The sequence below is a fragment of the Oncorhynchus keta genome, chromosome 1, assembly GCF_023373465.1.
Source record: "Oncorhynchus keta strain PuntledgeMale-10-30-2019 chromosome 1, Oket_V2, whole genome shotgun sequence".
Lineage (NCBI taxonomy): Eukaryota > Metazoa > Chordata > Actinopteri > Salmoniformes > Salmonidae > Oncorhynchus > Oncorhynchus keta.
In genome coordinates, this window is record NC_068421.1 from 28,797,272 (window position 1) to 28,813,224 (window position 15,953).

Sequence of the window (15,953 nt, forward strand, 5' to 3'; positions counted from 1 at the left end):
TAATAAAGAGGGAGAAGCATATGTAATCCTTTTTGAATAAACTTGTGTGCACTGATTGAAAAGGCCAGAGACATCCAGAATGGGCTCAGTGTGAGGCGTTTCGAACTCCGGGAAACAAATTGGTTGGCCATTTCCATGTTGACTTTTTGGTTCTGCTCATCGCTCCTCTGTTTACGGTTGTGGACAACAATCCTAGAATATGATGGTGCTTTCCCACTGAAAATGTAAGGAGGATGAGAACCCTCCAGACGGGATATGAACATTTGAGACCGTCAGATTTACCAGAGGTTGAAAAGGGGCTTATATTTGTTTGATAGCTACCAAATTTGCCAACATTGGTTTCAATTTATGCTTTTGCTAGCTAATACGTGGCTATTTAGCTAGCCAACGAACGTCGTAGCTAGCTAGCTACCAAATAGTGACTGACCAGTGATATCTGAGTATAGTTAGCTAGCTCGCTACTCGAAACTGTGAGCCAGTTCCAGCTTTCCATCTAACCCGCAAGCTATATCGGTTCCTTCAAACTTTTTTTTGTGTCAGCCAACGTTCGGTAACGACGTTAGCATACCAGTCTGGCCCTGCGAGCTAACCTAGCTAGTGAAGTGTAGCTATCAGATTTTCCAGACTAGACAAGACAGCGTTAGCTGGCATATGTTATTTAATAGCTATTGAATAGTGCCATGATTGCACTTCTTTAGCTAACAAGACATAACGTGACATTAAGCTTGAGGCACCTGCATGACAGGTATCTCCGGGCTCCAAAGAGGAGCTGAACTGTCTTAATTTCCCACCGCGAGGCATTGAAATCAAAATAACCAGCCCCATGACCACACATTGGGTGTGAACGAGGGGTCAACATCAGGACAAATGTCTCTCCTGCTGATCGTCATACTAGCACTTCTCCTGTTCCTGCTCCTATCTGTTCTACTCTTCAGGTAAGAAAACATGCCGTAACATGGGGGAAGAACACTTTCACACAATATTCCTGTTTAATATACCTTTCTTCTAATGCCAAAACAACTATTGCCAAATCATAAAATAATGCATCTGTCCCCTTTTCAGAAAGTATCTATGCATACCTTACAATTGGAATACCTGATTCTTTCTATCTCTGAAAAGCACTATTCATGTGACTTGAGGAATGTAGAGAACGCACTAAATGTTGTAATGGGAATGACTTGGGCAATCAGACAACTGAACTGCTGAAGCTTTGCTGCAAGAGTTGGCTAGAACAATGCCCTATCTTTGTGCACTAACACAAGTGCCAGCCTGTCCTTTGATGGAACTCAATATCTAGGTGGCTTTCAGGTTACGTAACCCTGTACCTTAGAGGCTGCTGCATTTCTATACACCTGCAATAACATCTGCTAAATGTGTATGTAACAAATATGATTTGATTTGAAAATGACATGAAAACAAATGCACACAAGTTTGTTGATGGAGAAGTGAGAGACACAGAAGATGTGTCTGTTCTAGAGGTCGACCGATTATGATTTTAACGCCGATACCGATTATTGGAGGACCAAAAAAGCCAAATACAATTTTTTTTGTTTACAATTACAACAATACTGAATTTACACTTTTAACTTAATATAAAACATCAACATCAATTTAGCCTCAAATAAATAATGAAACATGTTCAATTTGGTTTAAATAATGCAAAAACAAAGTGTTGGAGAAGAAAGTAATATGTGCCATGTAAAAAAGCCAATGTTTAAGTTCCTTGCTCAGAACATGAGAACATATGAAAGTTGGTGGTTCCTTTTAACATGAGACTTCAGAATTCCAAGGTAAGAGGTTTTAGGTTGTAGTTATTATAGTATTTATAGGACTATTTCTCTCTATACCATTTATATTTCATATACCTTTAACTATTTGATGTTCTTATAGGCACTATAGTATTGCCAGTGTAACAGTATAGCTTCCGTCCCCCTCCTCGCCCCTACCTGGGCTCGAACCAGGAACACATCGACAACAGACACACTCGAAGCATCGTTACCCATCGCTCCACAAAAGCCGCAGCCCTTGCAGCGCAAGGGGAATAACTAGTACAAATCTAAAAGCGAGTGATGTTTGAAACAGTATTAGCGCACACCCAGCTAACTAGCTAGCCATTTCACATTGGTTACACCAGCCATTAGGCTGATAGGCTAGAAGTCATAGCTGTGCTTGCGAAGAGCTGCTGGCAAAACGCACGAAAGTGCTGTTTGAATGAATGATTATGGGCCTGCTGCTGCTAATTCAGACTGCTCTATCAAATAAGACTTAATTATAACATAATAATACACAGAAATACGAGCCTTTGGTCATTAATATGATCGAATCCGGAAACTATAATTTCGAAAACAAAACGTTTATTATTTCAGTGAAATACGGAACCGTTCGGTATTTTATTTAACGGGTGGCATCCCTAAGTCTAAATATTCTTGTTACATTGCACAACCTTCAATGTATGTCATAATTACGTAAAATTCTGGCAAATTAGTTCGCAATGAGCCAGGCAGCCCAAACTGTTGCATATACCCTGACTCTGCGTGCAATGAACGCAAGAGAAATGACACAATTTCACCTGGTTAATATTGCTTGCTAAACTGGATTAGTAGTTATAACTAGTGATTATGATTGATTGTTTTTTATTAGATAAGTTTAATGCTAGCTAGCAATTTACATTGGCTTCTACTGCATTTGCATAACAGGCAGGCTATTCGTGGAGTGCAATGGTTAGAGCGTTGGACTAGTTAACTGTGCGGTTGCAAGATTGAAACCCCTGAACTGACAAGGTGAAAATCTGTCGTTCTGCCCCTGAACAAGGCACTTAACCCACAGTTCCTAGGCAGTCATTGAAAATAAGATATAATAAGACAGTCACCATAATAGGTTTCTATACAAGTATATGCTAATGATATATATGGGCCTAAGCCCCACCCACATATGGGGCGGCAGGGTAGCCTAGTGGTTAGAGCGCTAGACTGCCCTGAACAGGCAGTTAACCCACTGTTCCTAGGCCGTCATTGAAAATAAGAATTTGTTCTTAACTGACTTGCCTAGTTAAATAAAAGGTATACATTTTTTTCGGAAATTGGTGCCCAAATATACCGATTTCTGATTGTTATGAAAACTTGAAATTGGCCCTAATTAATCGGCCATTCCGATTAATCGGTTGACTTCTAGTCTGTTCAATGTATCATTTATTTATGATCGGTGACATTATCAAATCATTTGACATGTTATGTTGTTCTCTCTGGTTATTTTCAGATGGTTAATATGCAGCCTGGCGGTACGGTTCTTCCACAACACACTGAATGCTGAGCTGAAGATCAAATCAGTAGGGCTCTTTTCAGTGCATGGAATAAGTATCCAGTTTCAGCCCCAGCACACTCTGGTAGGCTTTGTTCACATTACATTTACGCAAAGCATGTGGCTTATGAAATGAAATTTAGGGATGTGCATCTTTCCGATACATATCTAGCTAGGTACATGTGCTCCGATACCATACGGGAACGATATGTTTTAGTGTGAAACGATTCAGTTTGATTAGAGAACGAATCGATGTGATTTGGTTCGATGCGTTACGATTAGATGTACTAACATTTGTTGCATACACACATTCATTTTCCATTCTAAATCAAATCTGCTGCTGATGTGTGTCGATGGTTGAGAAAAAAAAATCCTATTTAATACATTTTGCATTCAGGCTGTAACACAACAAAATATGGAATAAGTCAAGAGGTATGAATACTTTCTGAAGGCACTATATAGCACAATTTTGAATTTCACCTCCATCTGAAAATCAAATGGTTTTGACCGTTTACTGAGTGATTTTCTCTTCTCCTCGCTTTGGCCATGCAGTGCACCTCGCAAAAGTGATTGCTGTCCTTTTATGAATTTATCAACTTGATATACCCTGTATACTAGATATACCCTGTATATTTAAAAATGACCAGATACACTGATTTGTTTAAAGCAAATCTACCAAAACTATTGCTTGATGGTGAACCTGAACAACAAAAATAAAATGTATTGTAAGCCCAATTCAGCAGGCAGTTACAGTCAGTGCCGTTTAAGATGTGGGAGGATGATTCTTTTTTTAATGAGCATGGCCTTATTTCTATTACAGCATATTGGATGACTGTCATTCATATTCCATACACCCAGCTCAATGTAACATCGATAGGTTTAGGCTACTACATGATACTATAATCTTTCCCTAAACCCATCATGCGGTTTCTACAACCTAGCCTCTGAATTAATGTTTACCACGTAGGTGTACATGTCGAGAAAAAATTAAGTAATCAAGGTGACAGACATTGATTGACACATTCAATTCCACCTTGTACACTCTATCTGTAGCTGTCTTTATGCACTACAGAAGAACCAAGAAATGACACCACAGCTGTCTTTTTGGGCTTGCAAAGAGTTGCCAAGAAAAATCCATATCTCAGACTGGCCAATAAAAAGAAAATATTAAGATGGGCAAGAGAACACAGGCACTGGACAGAGGAACTCTGCCTAGAAGGCCAGCATCCCGGAGTTGCCTCTTCACTGTTGATGTTGAGACTGGTGTTTTGCGGGTACTATTTAATGAAGCTGCCAGTTGAGGACTTGTGAGGTGTCTGTTTCTCAAACTAGAGACACTAATGTACTTGTCCTCTTGCTCAGTTGTGCACCGGGGCCTCCTACTCCTCTTTCTATTCTGGTTCTATTCTGGTTGTGCTGTTCTGTAAAGGGAGTAGTACACAGCATTGTATGAGATCTTCAGTTTCTTGGCAATTTCTCGCATGGAAGAGCCTTAATTTCTCAGAACACGAATAGACTGACGAGTTTCAGAAGAAAGTGCTTTGTTTCTGGCCATTTTGAGCCTGTAATCGAACCCACAAATTCAGATGCTCCAGATACTCAACTAGTCTAAAGAAGGCCAGTTTCTATTGCTTCTTAAATCAGAACAATAGTTTTCAGCTTTGCTAACATGATGGCAAAAGGGTTTTCTATTGATCAATTAGCATTTTTTAAATGATAAACTTGGATTAGCTAATACAACGTGCCATTGGAACACAGGAGTGATGGTTGCTGATAATGGGCCTCTGTACGCCTATGTAGATATTCCATTAAAAAAATCTGCCGTTTCCAGCTACAATAGTCATTTACAAGATTAACGATGTCTACACTATTTCTGATCAATTTGATGTTATTTTAACGGACAAAAAATGTGCTTTTGTTTCAAAAACAAGGACATTTCTAAGTGACCCCAAATTTTTGAATGGTAATGTATGTTTTCTGACTGCTGCAAGATGAATTGCCTCTGAGGACATTTAACTTCCTCTGGAAGTTGTCATAATTACTGTGTAAGTCTATGGAAGGGGGTGAGAACCATGAGCCTCATAGGTTTTGTATTGAAGTCAATGTACCTAGAGGAGGACAGAAACTAGCTCTGGCTAAACCATGGTGCTACTCTCCAGATTGCTGTTGAGGATACTGTAGATGTTCATTGCAGAATAGTTTTAATAAATTATTTATACACTTCAACAGTGCATAGACGACAATATGTTGTCACTCAACTAATAAAGTCTATCATTTTAGCATTTGAATGCTGAAGGTAATGAAGGTGCCACGCACATGCGTAATATCAGGAGTTTGTGTTTATGCAGGACATCTCGCACTCACCTAACGTCAACCAATCATGTCAATGCGGAGCTAAACGGAGGTCTTCCGAGTTGTTTCACATTTTGAGGGGCGAATGGCGATGTGGTACGGAGCCAAATTTGGCCTCTGCATGCATCTGGAGTCGCCGAAATTTGCGTTACACAATCCATACCGCGCTTCCAACCACATTTTCGGACTAAGCGTAAATTGGCTTTAACGCAGACCTCTTTTCACACTCGTTTGCGGCAGAATTTAGTGACAAAGTCACTGAAAAGTACCTGCATTTTTCGCTAGCCTGTACCAATAAATAATAGCGATAAAGTCACTAAATTGGCAACATTGCGCCTACCTCCGTTGGTCACTACGTGAAGCTGGGCACAGTTCGCACTTTGACAAGGATACTGATATTTCCTGGGGTTGTTCGGCAGGCAAAATGACTTGCAGATCAATGACTCAACACGGTTACATGCAGTTCGACACTTAAGGAGAGGAAGCATCAGTTGTCACAAAATATGAGAGGTATTTTCCGAAGGTGGGAGAAAAAAAATATGAGCAAAACATTTTTGTGATCCTGCGATTTGTGACGTTTGAATGCTATACATTTGGATCGGTTTGGGGTCCACATACTAATGCACTTGCTTCTTAAACATTTGAATCCGGGACCGATGCGAATCGTTACATCCCTAGAAATCCTGTTTCTATGTCTTCATTGGGAAGGGTATTTATTTGTGTGTTGTCACACATTGTAGAATATACAACCTTTTTCAACTCGTGTAAGACTACAATTCAGTTGTAAACCAGGTGCATTTCTCCTTGTTTTTATTGCAGGAAATAGACAGGATATGGATTTCAAGCAAACTTTTAAACCAGAACCTGCCGTGAGTTTTTTAAAGACATGTTTATACAATCTTATACCCTCGTATCTTAATTGCATATCTCTCAGCTTTCTTGGCCTTTGAGGAAAAGGACCTGTGAATAATTTAACAATACAAGGTTGTGAACTATTTTTTTTCTCTCTCTCAGGAGGTGCCTGGCTTTGTGTGTGGGCGAGTCCAGAGTGAGAGTGGACTTGCAGCAGCCTCTAAGACCTCGGGCGCCTAAGAGCCGTGATGGAGGAGAGTCAGGGAAGGTTCCCCTTAGCCCTGCAGCCCTGCGGTTCCTCTCCCAGGTAGGGACAAACACACAACTGTTTATATATGAATTTTACTCATTAAATGATTCATGAAAAACAGTGCTCTCAGCTGCTGTCTTTCTGCTCTCAGCTGCTGTCTTTCCATATTGACTCCATCAATGTGATGGTGCTAAACCTAGCCCTGTCAGAGTCTTTATGGTACATGACCACCTCAAGTATCGACTTACTGCTCGACCACCAGGGCAAAAGGTATTAAACCTCTACACACTAACTTCATCTAAACAGATCAGTCTTTTAGTTTAGCCTGACTATTTACATTTTCATATTCTTCATAACAATTTCTCAAACTTTCATAACAGGTTGGCCTGGGACTTTTCTGTTGGACAGCTAAGCAGTAAAGTGCTTAAAAGCAGTCGATTGGTATGTGGGGTTTCTTCCCATGTAAACATAATTTTTTTTTAAGTGGATCTATTTTAAAGAAGTGTTACTTCACAGAATGTATTTCACTGCATTGTCCCAACTCACTGCTCAGCAGGATACATGTCTGGCAGAGGTGTCCCTGAGCCTGGTGCTGTCTGGGGATGTCAGCCTGCCAGAGCTGCGTCCAGGCCGACTGGCCCTGTGTGTGAGAACACTGCTTGCCGAGCTGCACGAGGGCCTGTTCCTCAGCCAGCTGCTGCTTCCACCTCCTCCTCTGGAGAGCCCTCTTACTGCAGACGGTGAGAAAGTGCAAAGGGTTGTGTCCCAATGGCACCCTATTTCCTACATAGTCCACTACTTTAGGGAAAAGTGTATCATGAGACGCAGATGTGATGTTATTGTATTGCTGTTGTAAGGTGATTTTGAGAACCATTCGGCAATGCATTATTCACAACCATTTCTCTGTTGTCATTTTCTTCTAGAATGTGAAAAGGACGAGTATATCCAGACTGAAGCAGTGGAGCAGTTTCATCAGCTGGTGCCCCAGAAGGTCAACATGGAGTTTGAGAATACTAGTATAACCCTGTCCATGCACAGCCAGAAAAGGTGAGTCATAGGGAACAGAGTTGGTATGAATCATGTGTTTTTGTTATTTAAAAAAAAAAAGGCACAATGTCATTTTCTTTTTCCTCTGACTGTATATCTGAATCATCCAGACACTTGAACTGGACCCTAAAGTCTCTGAAGGTGGGATACGGACGTGAGGACGAGCAGCTGCCCCTCAGGAGCTTCACCCCTGAGATGAGCTTCCCTCAGAGCAGCCTGGAGCTACTTCTGGAGGGTGAGTGGAGAGCTGGGCACTGGGCACCAGAAAGATGTGCATCACAAACGACAATCTATTCCCCAGGGAATAGGGAATAGGTTGCCGTTTGGGATGTAGCCATAGAGAAGGGAAAGAGAGGGTCTGGGAGGGTGGAAAATAACCATTCTTTGTTTGTGTGTCAACAGATGGGCTTCTCCTCTCCCAGAGCAGACAGAGAATCCTTTGCCTTAACACCCTCAGGACTGTCCTGCAGGTGAGTGGTGTGCTTCGGATTTGATTGATACGGTTACTAGTTATCATAGTTGCACCGCATTATCAAAGCTCTTTGTAAATATGCTTAACATTTGACCTCTTGTAAGAAATCCGTTTGATCTGAAGTCTCTTGCTCATCTCTCCCACTCATGTCCCCAGGTGACATCAGTGGACATTTCAGGGTCAGTCACAGTCAACACCTGCATCATCCACTACCGTCACCAGGAGTTCTCCCATTGGCTAGACCTGTTTCCATGGAAACAGCTTATTCATAGGAAAGAAGCTCATAGAAAGAGGTATGAGCATTTTCAACTGACAAACCAGACTGGAGAATGTCAAGCACACCAGTTCATTGCTTCAAACGGATGTAAAGACAATATCCAACATATATTACTAACCTGGCCAGAAAGCATGACTTCTTTTGATTTTGAGCCCACCTGAAATCAACTAACACTCCTCTCCTGTCTTCATCTTGATGTTTCTGTTGTGTCTGGTGGTGTATTGTGGTGTGTAGTCCAGTGGAGTATTTGCATACCCTCCCGTCCTACAGGAACTTCCCCCACCTGGACGCCCCAGTGATGATCAGCTCCTCTGTGTCCAATGTCAATGTTTCTGTCCAGCTGGGAGACACTCCTCCCTTCGCCCTGGGCTTCATCTCAGTCAGCTCAGGTACAGCACCACACACATACTCACACAGGCCATGGTCAAAATATACTCCCATTGCATTAAAGGTCAAGCATGTTGTTGTGGGAACACAAAGTTTAGTCTTGCCTGGAGAGGAATGACAGGAATGCTAATGGAGAGCAGTGGGTGTTTTTCTTCAGTTCATTCTGCGTTCAACATTGCAGCGCTTTCAAGAGATTAATCATGGTACTTGCCGTGCTGTTGAATCAACCTTTTCCAAACATACGGCCCTGATAGATTAGATAAGTCATCAGAAGTGTTTTTGTAAGGCAGTCAGCTTTTGTCAGTCTGTAACACATTAACAACAATTACTTTATCCCTGAAAATATGGGAATTAAATGCAATATCCTTTTACACCACGGGAATCATCACACACATAGTGAGTTGAGTTAAAATTCAACCCCAAAATATAATAATGTGATTTGTGATATTCAGTAGATCTGAATATGTCATGTATAATGTAGAGATGCAGCACCTCCTGGACATCAGCACAAACGCAGAGAGCCTCAAGTTCCAGAATGTTCACCGCCGCCTCGCTCTGTCCCTGGACCACTTCTGGTGGAGGGTAGGCCAGGGGTCCCACATCCAGCAGGCCCCCCACCCCCCTGGCAAACATGTGTGGGGGGAAGCCCTCATCCTGGACTCCCTTACACTGCAGGTAACGCAGGCATATAACAAGGTAGGCATTACCTATTTAGGGTTACTCACTACTACTCCCTGTGGTTTTTCCTCAGTTCCAATGTTGTGATGAAGAAAATCAAAATCAGGCTACAGGAAATCCTACTTTTCTGAAATTACACTCTATTCATAGATCATTGAAATTGACCTACCTCTAAGCTAATAACATACTTTTCCGAATTTACTGTGTTGACCTGATGATCACAGCCCTGATTAGTATTTGACCAATATTACATTATTTATATTTGCTGTCTCTGTCCCCCCAGGGGAGCTTCAACAAGCCCCAGAGTGAGTCCAGTAGTCATTCTGAGAGTGTGAGTGTGGAGTCCAATCTGAAGGGCCTACAGCTGGAGGTGTCCGAGACCTGTGCCTTGTGCCTGTCCCGCCTATTGGCCCTCTGTAACCTGGCCAATGGCAGGAAGCTGGAGGCCTCAGAGCAGCCAGATGTGGTGCCTGTTCCTGCCCTTATTGATGGGACAACCTCCCCCAGTCAGGGCGCCTTCTATTTTAAGATTGAGTGTAACCTGGAGGATGTCAATGTGTTCACACTCTCTAATGTAGCAGGTAAGTTAAAAGTGTTATTTAGGGATGCGTCCCAAAGGCACCCTATCCTCTATATTATTGCCCCTGGTCATAATTAGTGCACTATATAGGGTGCCATTTTGGATGGACCCTTAATCTCCATCTCCAGCTTGGCCTACATTCTGTATGGTAATTGGCTCCTGTTTTGTGTTAGGAGCTGTGTCTTTGCGGGTGGACAAAGTGAAGGCCCAAGGCTCGGCGGAAAGCTCCACATTGTCTGTCCAGGGTGTACGTCTATGTGTAGTGAAGGCTCTCACAGAGACCATGGAGCCCTGCTGTCCCTCAGCCCAAACCCCCAACCCTGTCCTTAGCCTCTCCACCCTGGTCATCTGCTACCACGTCGCCACCGGGAACGTGGAGGTAGCTTACAGTTACACTTCCTACCGTCAGTCCATCAGGCCTATTCCTTCTTCCCAATTGACTGTGTTATTCATATAAGTTCACATGCCTTGTCCTCTTCCCTTGTGCAGGTCCAGTGTGAAGAGGAGCTGGCAGTGCAGTGGACGCCATCAGACCACATGTTTTTATATCACCACGTGACAGAGAGCCAGGGTTGCTGGCATACTCTGTGTGATTCTCTAGGCCTGACAGAGAGAAGAAATGACGAGAGTTTAGCAGATCTTCCAGAGAGTGGATCTACTAAGACTTCTCCAGCCCACAGTACGGTCAAGGACCTGTCTGTGCGTGTAGAACTGGGCAGAACCCGCTTCACAGCCCAGGTGACAGAGCACAACTACCTCCTGCTGCACACAGACGCCCTGTCCCTCTCCACTCACTCCGGCTCCATGAACGTCCGCTCTCCACACATGTTTCTCAACTTCGACGGCAACGACATATTCTCGTTCAAGGGCCTGGAGGTCCAGACATACCCTGATCAGGCCTTGGACCAACGCCACCTCTTTCCCTTCCTCTCCACCCGACACAACCGTGCCTGGGTGGTCACCTGCCCCTGCCTGGCTGTGGAGTTCCCCTACCAGTACAACTTCTCCAACACCTTTGACAAGTTCATCAGCGTTCAGAAGTGGCTCAAGTCCTTGCACAGCAGCCCTGGTCAGACCCCAGGCCCCCAGCGCCTGCCCCCAGACCTGGTCTTCAAGATCAGCCAGTTCTCTTTCGTCTTCCTGGATGACGTTTTCGAGATCAAGCTGAGGGACAACTACGAGCTGATGAAGGATGAGAGCAAGGAGAGCTCCAAGAGGCTCCAGCTGCTGGACAAGAAGGTGGCTGACCTACGGAAGCAGCACGGAGAACTGCTGCCTGCCAGGAAGATAGAAGAGCTGTATACGTCGCTAGAGCGCAAACACATAGAGATCTACATCCAGCGCTCCCGTCGCCTCTACTCCAACACGCCCATGAGGAAGTCTCTGCTGACCTGGACGGTGTCCGACTTGGAGCTGGTGTCCCTGGCCGACCAGTCCTTCCATGGGCCGGAGCGCGTCCGCGAGCATCTGAGAGACATCGACGGAGTCAGCCCCTTCCCCAGAGACGGGCTCCCCCTGGTGGTCCAGTGGTGCCGGGCAGTCACGTTCAACCTCACTGCATTCCTAGGTGAGTGATGGGTGTGGGTCCCAAATGGCACTATATTGCTTTTTATAGTGCACTACATTTGACCATTGCTCCATACGTTAATTATTAATATTGATACTATTTTTGTATATACACACACTATCGTTCAAAAGTTTGGGGTCACTTAGAAATGTCCTTGTTTTTGAAAGAATAGCACCTTTCTTTGTCCATTTAAAATAGCATCAAATTGATCAGAAATACAGTGTAGACATTGTTAATGTTGTAAATTACTATTGTAGCTGGAAATGGGTGATTTAAAAAAATATATATATATATAAAACATTAATTTATGGATAATCTACAGAGGCCCATTATCAGCATCCATCACTCCTGTGTTCCAATGGCACATTGTGTTAGCTAATCCAATTTTATCATTTTAAAAAGGCTAATTGATCATTAGAAAACACTTTTGCAAATATGTTAGCACAGCTGAAAACTGTTGTTCTGATTAAAGAATAAAACTGGCCTTCTTTAGACTAGTTGAGTATCTGGAGCATCAGCATTTGAGGGTTCGATTACAGGCTCAAAATGGCCAGAAGCAAATAACTTTCGTCTGAAACTCATCAGTCTATTCTTGTTCTGAGAAATGAAGGCTATTCCATGCTCATAATGGCCAATAATCTGAAGATCTCGTACAACGCTGTGTACTACTCCCTTCACAGAACAGCGCAAACTGGCTCTAACCAGAATAGAAAGAGGAGTGGGAGGCCCTGGTGCACAACTGAGCAAACGGACAAGTACATTAGTGTCTAGTTTGAAACAGCCCCCTCACAAGTCCTCAGCTGGCAGCTTCAATAAATAGTACCCGCAAAACACCGGTCTCAACGTCAACAGTGAAGAGGTGATACATATATCATTTTTTATTATTTCTCTCCCTGTGACAGTGAGAATCCGGGACTATCCTCGTTACTTGTTTGAGATCCGGGACTGGGAGCTGTCAGGCCGCTTGATCGGGACAGAGCAGGACGGGCAGGGCCGGGCTCGCCGATGGCAGACTGTGCCACTTGGCCAGCCATGGGGCGACATAACCGTCCACAGGAACATGCCACCACTCAAGTTCTACTGCGATTTTAAATGTAAGTAAAGTGTTTCAATGAAGCACAATCCTCATTTTTTTTGTGATGATTTGTATTTATTTTCAACAATAGGCAATAGACACATAGCGGACGATCACGTAACTTTGTATGAATTTGTTTGATGTAGTGTCATCTAATTTCTAAACATATACTGGCAGTTGTGCAAATTCAACTCTTAACTATTATTTCCCCATCTCCTCTTCTCTCCATGCAGCCAATATATCCTTGTACACTATAGTGTGGGGGCCTTGCTGGGACCCAGCTTGGACCCTGATTGGCCAGGTGGTTGATCTGCTGACCAAACCCACGGTTGACCCCTCCCCTCCTCTGGCCTGGTGGGACAAGAGTCGTCTGCTGGTACATGGACGCTGGATCATGGACATAGAACAGGCCAACCTCCATCAACTGGCCACGGAGGTTAAAACACGGAGTCTGAGCAACACTTCTTAGCCACTTACTGCCTCTGAAAAATGTGTTGGCCGGAGAATTAGGATTATCTGCAATTGTTTGATATAATTTTGGTATTTTGTAGGACCCCTATAACACTACAGAGAACATGCACTGGGAATGGAACAAAGTCAACTACGAGTGGACTCCTGGGCAGTTTGTCTTCAAAGGTGACATGGATGTCAACGTCAGGACAGCCTCCAAGTAGGTGGCAGACTGAAATCTGGCTTTCAAATATCAGAAATTCTGCAACCGGCTTCACCTGTGAAACGTTTAGATTTTCATGTTTCATGAAATTGTTCATAATTTGATTTAAAAAAATATATATATATATATATATAATATATATTTTTTTTCTTGTTCTCAGGTATGATGACATCTGTTTCCTTCACCTGCCAAATCTGTGCATGACCCTTGACCTCCAGTGGCTTTGCCATGGCAACCCCCATGACCATCACGCTGTAATGCTCTGCTGTGCAGAGAATGTAGCTGATGTGACATCAGGACAACCTCACGACTCCTTCAGAGCCTTCCGCTCAGAGAACCTCAACCTCTCCATCACCATGGACCTCAACCAACACTGTGGCACCGGTGAGGCGGTTGAGCAGTTACCTTGTGATAGCTGTGTGGCTTGGCTTTTTTCCAGGTTCACTGAGGAATTTCCCAAATAGCACCCTATTCCCTATATAATGCACTAATTATGATCAGTGCCCATAGTTTCCGTGAGTCAGGCTCTGTCAAGTAAGTCATTTAGGTAATAGGGTGTCATTTGGGATACTGTGAACGCTTGTCAAATCAAGTCTCTGTATTTAGCTTGCATGCGATAATGTTTTGTTTTCATCTTTAAATCATTAGCTCTAATGTTGACTGTCTATTTATTGAAGGCATTTGTTTCTCTCTCTCAGAGCCATGCCAGCCCAGAATCCTCCTGTACAGCAGTACCCTGCGCTGGATGCAGAACTTCTGGGCCACCTGGACCAGCGTTTCCAGACCCATCTGCAGAGGCAAGCTCTTCCACAGCCTCAGACCCATCCGAAAGAAGCTGGGCCAGCACTACAAACAGATGTCCTATACAGCAGCCTTTCCTCAACTACAAGTGAGTAAATCACCAACACTATGTAACGAGTCCCAAACGGCTCCCTATTCCCTTTATAGTGCAATGCTTTTTACCAGTAGTAGTGCACTATTTTGGGAATAGGGTGCTATTTGGGACCCATACACTCACTGTTCAGCCTACATCCAAAGAACAAAGCAGACAAGTCTTTGTCAATATAGGATAAAATTGACATTTTTAAAGACCTTCTTATATGTTCTATTTTTACTGATTCCATGTTTTCAGAGTGCGCTGTCCGTTGCATGGTCTTGTTACCTCCAATGAGCGCTAACATTTAAGATTTGACTTTGTCTCCTCCCCAGGTGCATTACTGGGCCTCCTTCGCTCAGCAGAGGGGAATCCAGGTGGAATGCAGCAAAGGCCACGTCTTCACCAGAGGGGCTCAGAGACTCATCCCACAGGGTAAGAAGAGAGGGCACAACACGGGCATAGAAATGCCACAAGCTATTTACATACTCAAGCAATGGTCTAATTGGTTTTTATTTTAATGTTTGCTTCTCAAATGACACCCTATTCCCATATACTGTAGTGCACTATATGTGGAATTGGGTATAATTTGAGACTGAGTTGTTGAGCAGCCTGTCTATTGGTCTAACTCAATTGTATGTGTGTGTGTGTGTTGTCTGTCTGTTCTCTCAGCGGGCACGGTGATGAGGAGGCTGATCTCTGAGTGGAACGTGACCCAGATGGTGTCAGAGCTGTCCCTGATGACGGTGCACCTCATGGCCTCCACCTGGGACGAGACGGCTGACCACCAGATCAACGCCCAGGTGAAGAAAACCCACCTGCTCGGCCTGTCCTCCCTCAGTTACCAGCGCCAGAGCAACCGTATGGAGGAGGTAAGACGATGGGGAGCAGTAGCGGATTTAAGTATAGGCGGCATCTTGCCGGGGGTGTCACAGCAACAACAAAAAACACATTTGGAATGGTGACATTTGCGCAATCGGTTTTCTATCGCTCTTTTGCACGTCACGTCAATGAAGTCATGTCACCGTGTGGAACTGTGGGTCAATTATCCTTGTTGGAGTGGGCGCCCTGATTCTAGTTTGTGAGCTAGGCAGGCTACTGCCTGGGAAGGTCTCCAATTCAGAAGTACGATATGGGGAGGGGGGGTAGGTTGACCTCAGGTCTCCCCGCTGGATGCCCGAGGTAGGTGGAACGGGGAATCTTATCAAATAGCGCACCTCTAACTTTGTACAATTAGTAATGCAATTAGTTGAGCAATTTAGTGTGTTTCTCTTGTTTGAAGTGCAATAGTGTAATAATCATGTTCTCTTTAAGTGTGTTCTATTTGTGCAATTTGTTTTATTTGTGTCTTTTGTTAGTAATAGGGTAATGGTGTAATTTTGATTCTCTTTTTTTATTTGTGTTTATATACTACAATTTTTTTCTATTTGTCTTAGTTACTTTTGGATATTTATGAGTCTTATTTTGGTATATATTTATATAGTTTTAAATGTTATGGGGGGGTTCGTCCAGGAAGCCACACAAGCTCGAACCGCAACTGATGGGGAGGGCATGGTAGACACCCCAAAGTTG

At 43.6% G+C, this 15,953-nt stretch overlaps 1 protein-coding gene across 6 annotated transcripts in view; it reads left to right on the forward strand.

Annotated features, from left to right (window-relative positions):
* The first annotated feature begins 107 nt into the window (after positions 1-107).
* Positions 108-15,953, forward strand: part of LOC118363529 (protein KIAA0100-like) — a 29,582-nt gene continuing 13,736 nt past the window's right edge. Inside the window, exons 1-23 of one of the 6 annotated variants that reach the window (XM_035744520.2) lie at positions 108-935; positions 3,256-3,382; positions 6,469-6,518; positions 6,664-6,808; positions 6,903-7,021; positions 7,132-7,192; positions 7,305-7,491; positions 7,675-7,798; positions 7,909-8,033; positions 8,201-8,268; positions 8,427-8,563; positions 8,782-8,936; positions 9,416-9,630; positions 9,896-10,193; positions 10,366-10,571; positions 10,682-11,759; positions 12,662-12,853; positions 13,068-13,270; positions 13,386-13,504; positions 13,668-13,891; positions 14,206-14,396; positions 14,717-14,816; positions 15,054-15,253. In XM_035744520.2, the coding sequence (XP_035600413.1) occupies positions 868-935; positions 3,256-3,382; positions 6,469-6,518; positions 6,664-6,808; positions 6,903-7,021; positions 7,132-7,192; positions 7,305-7,491; positions 7,675-7,798; positions 7,909-8,033; positions 8,201-8,268; positions 8,427-8,563; positions 8,782-8,936; positions 9,416-9,630; positions 9,896-10,193; positions 10,366-10,571; positions 10,682-11,759; positions 12,662-12,853; positions 13,068-13,270; positions 13,386-13,504; positions 13,668-13,891; positions 14,206-14,396; positions 14,717-14,816; positions 15,054-15,253 (4,392 nt within the window). In that variant the 5' untranslated portion in view covers positions 108-867. Of the gene's footprint in view, positions 936-3,255; positions 3,383-6,325; positions 6,359-6,468; positions 6,519-6,663; positions 6,809-6,902; positions 7,022-7,131; positions 7,193-7,304; positions 7,492-7,674; positions 7,799-7,908; positions 8,034-8,200; positions 8,269-8,426; positions 8,564-8,781; positions 8,937-9,415; positions 9,631-9,895; positions 10,194-10,365; positions 10,572-10,681; positions 11,760-12,661; positions 12,854-13,067; positions 13,271-13,385; positions 13,505-13,667; positions 13,892-14,205; positions 14,397-14,716; positions 14,817-15,053; positions 15,254-15,953 lie in introns of those variants that run through there. The other 5 variants (XM_035744693.2, XM_035744776.2, XM_035744858.2 and 2 more) reach the window with 5 other exon arrangements.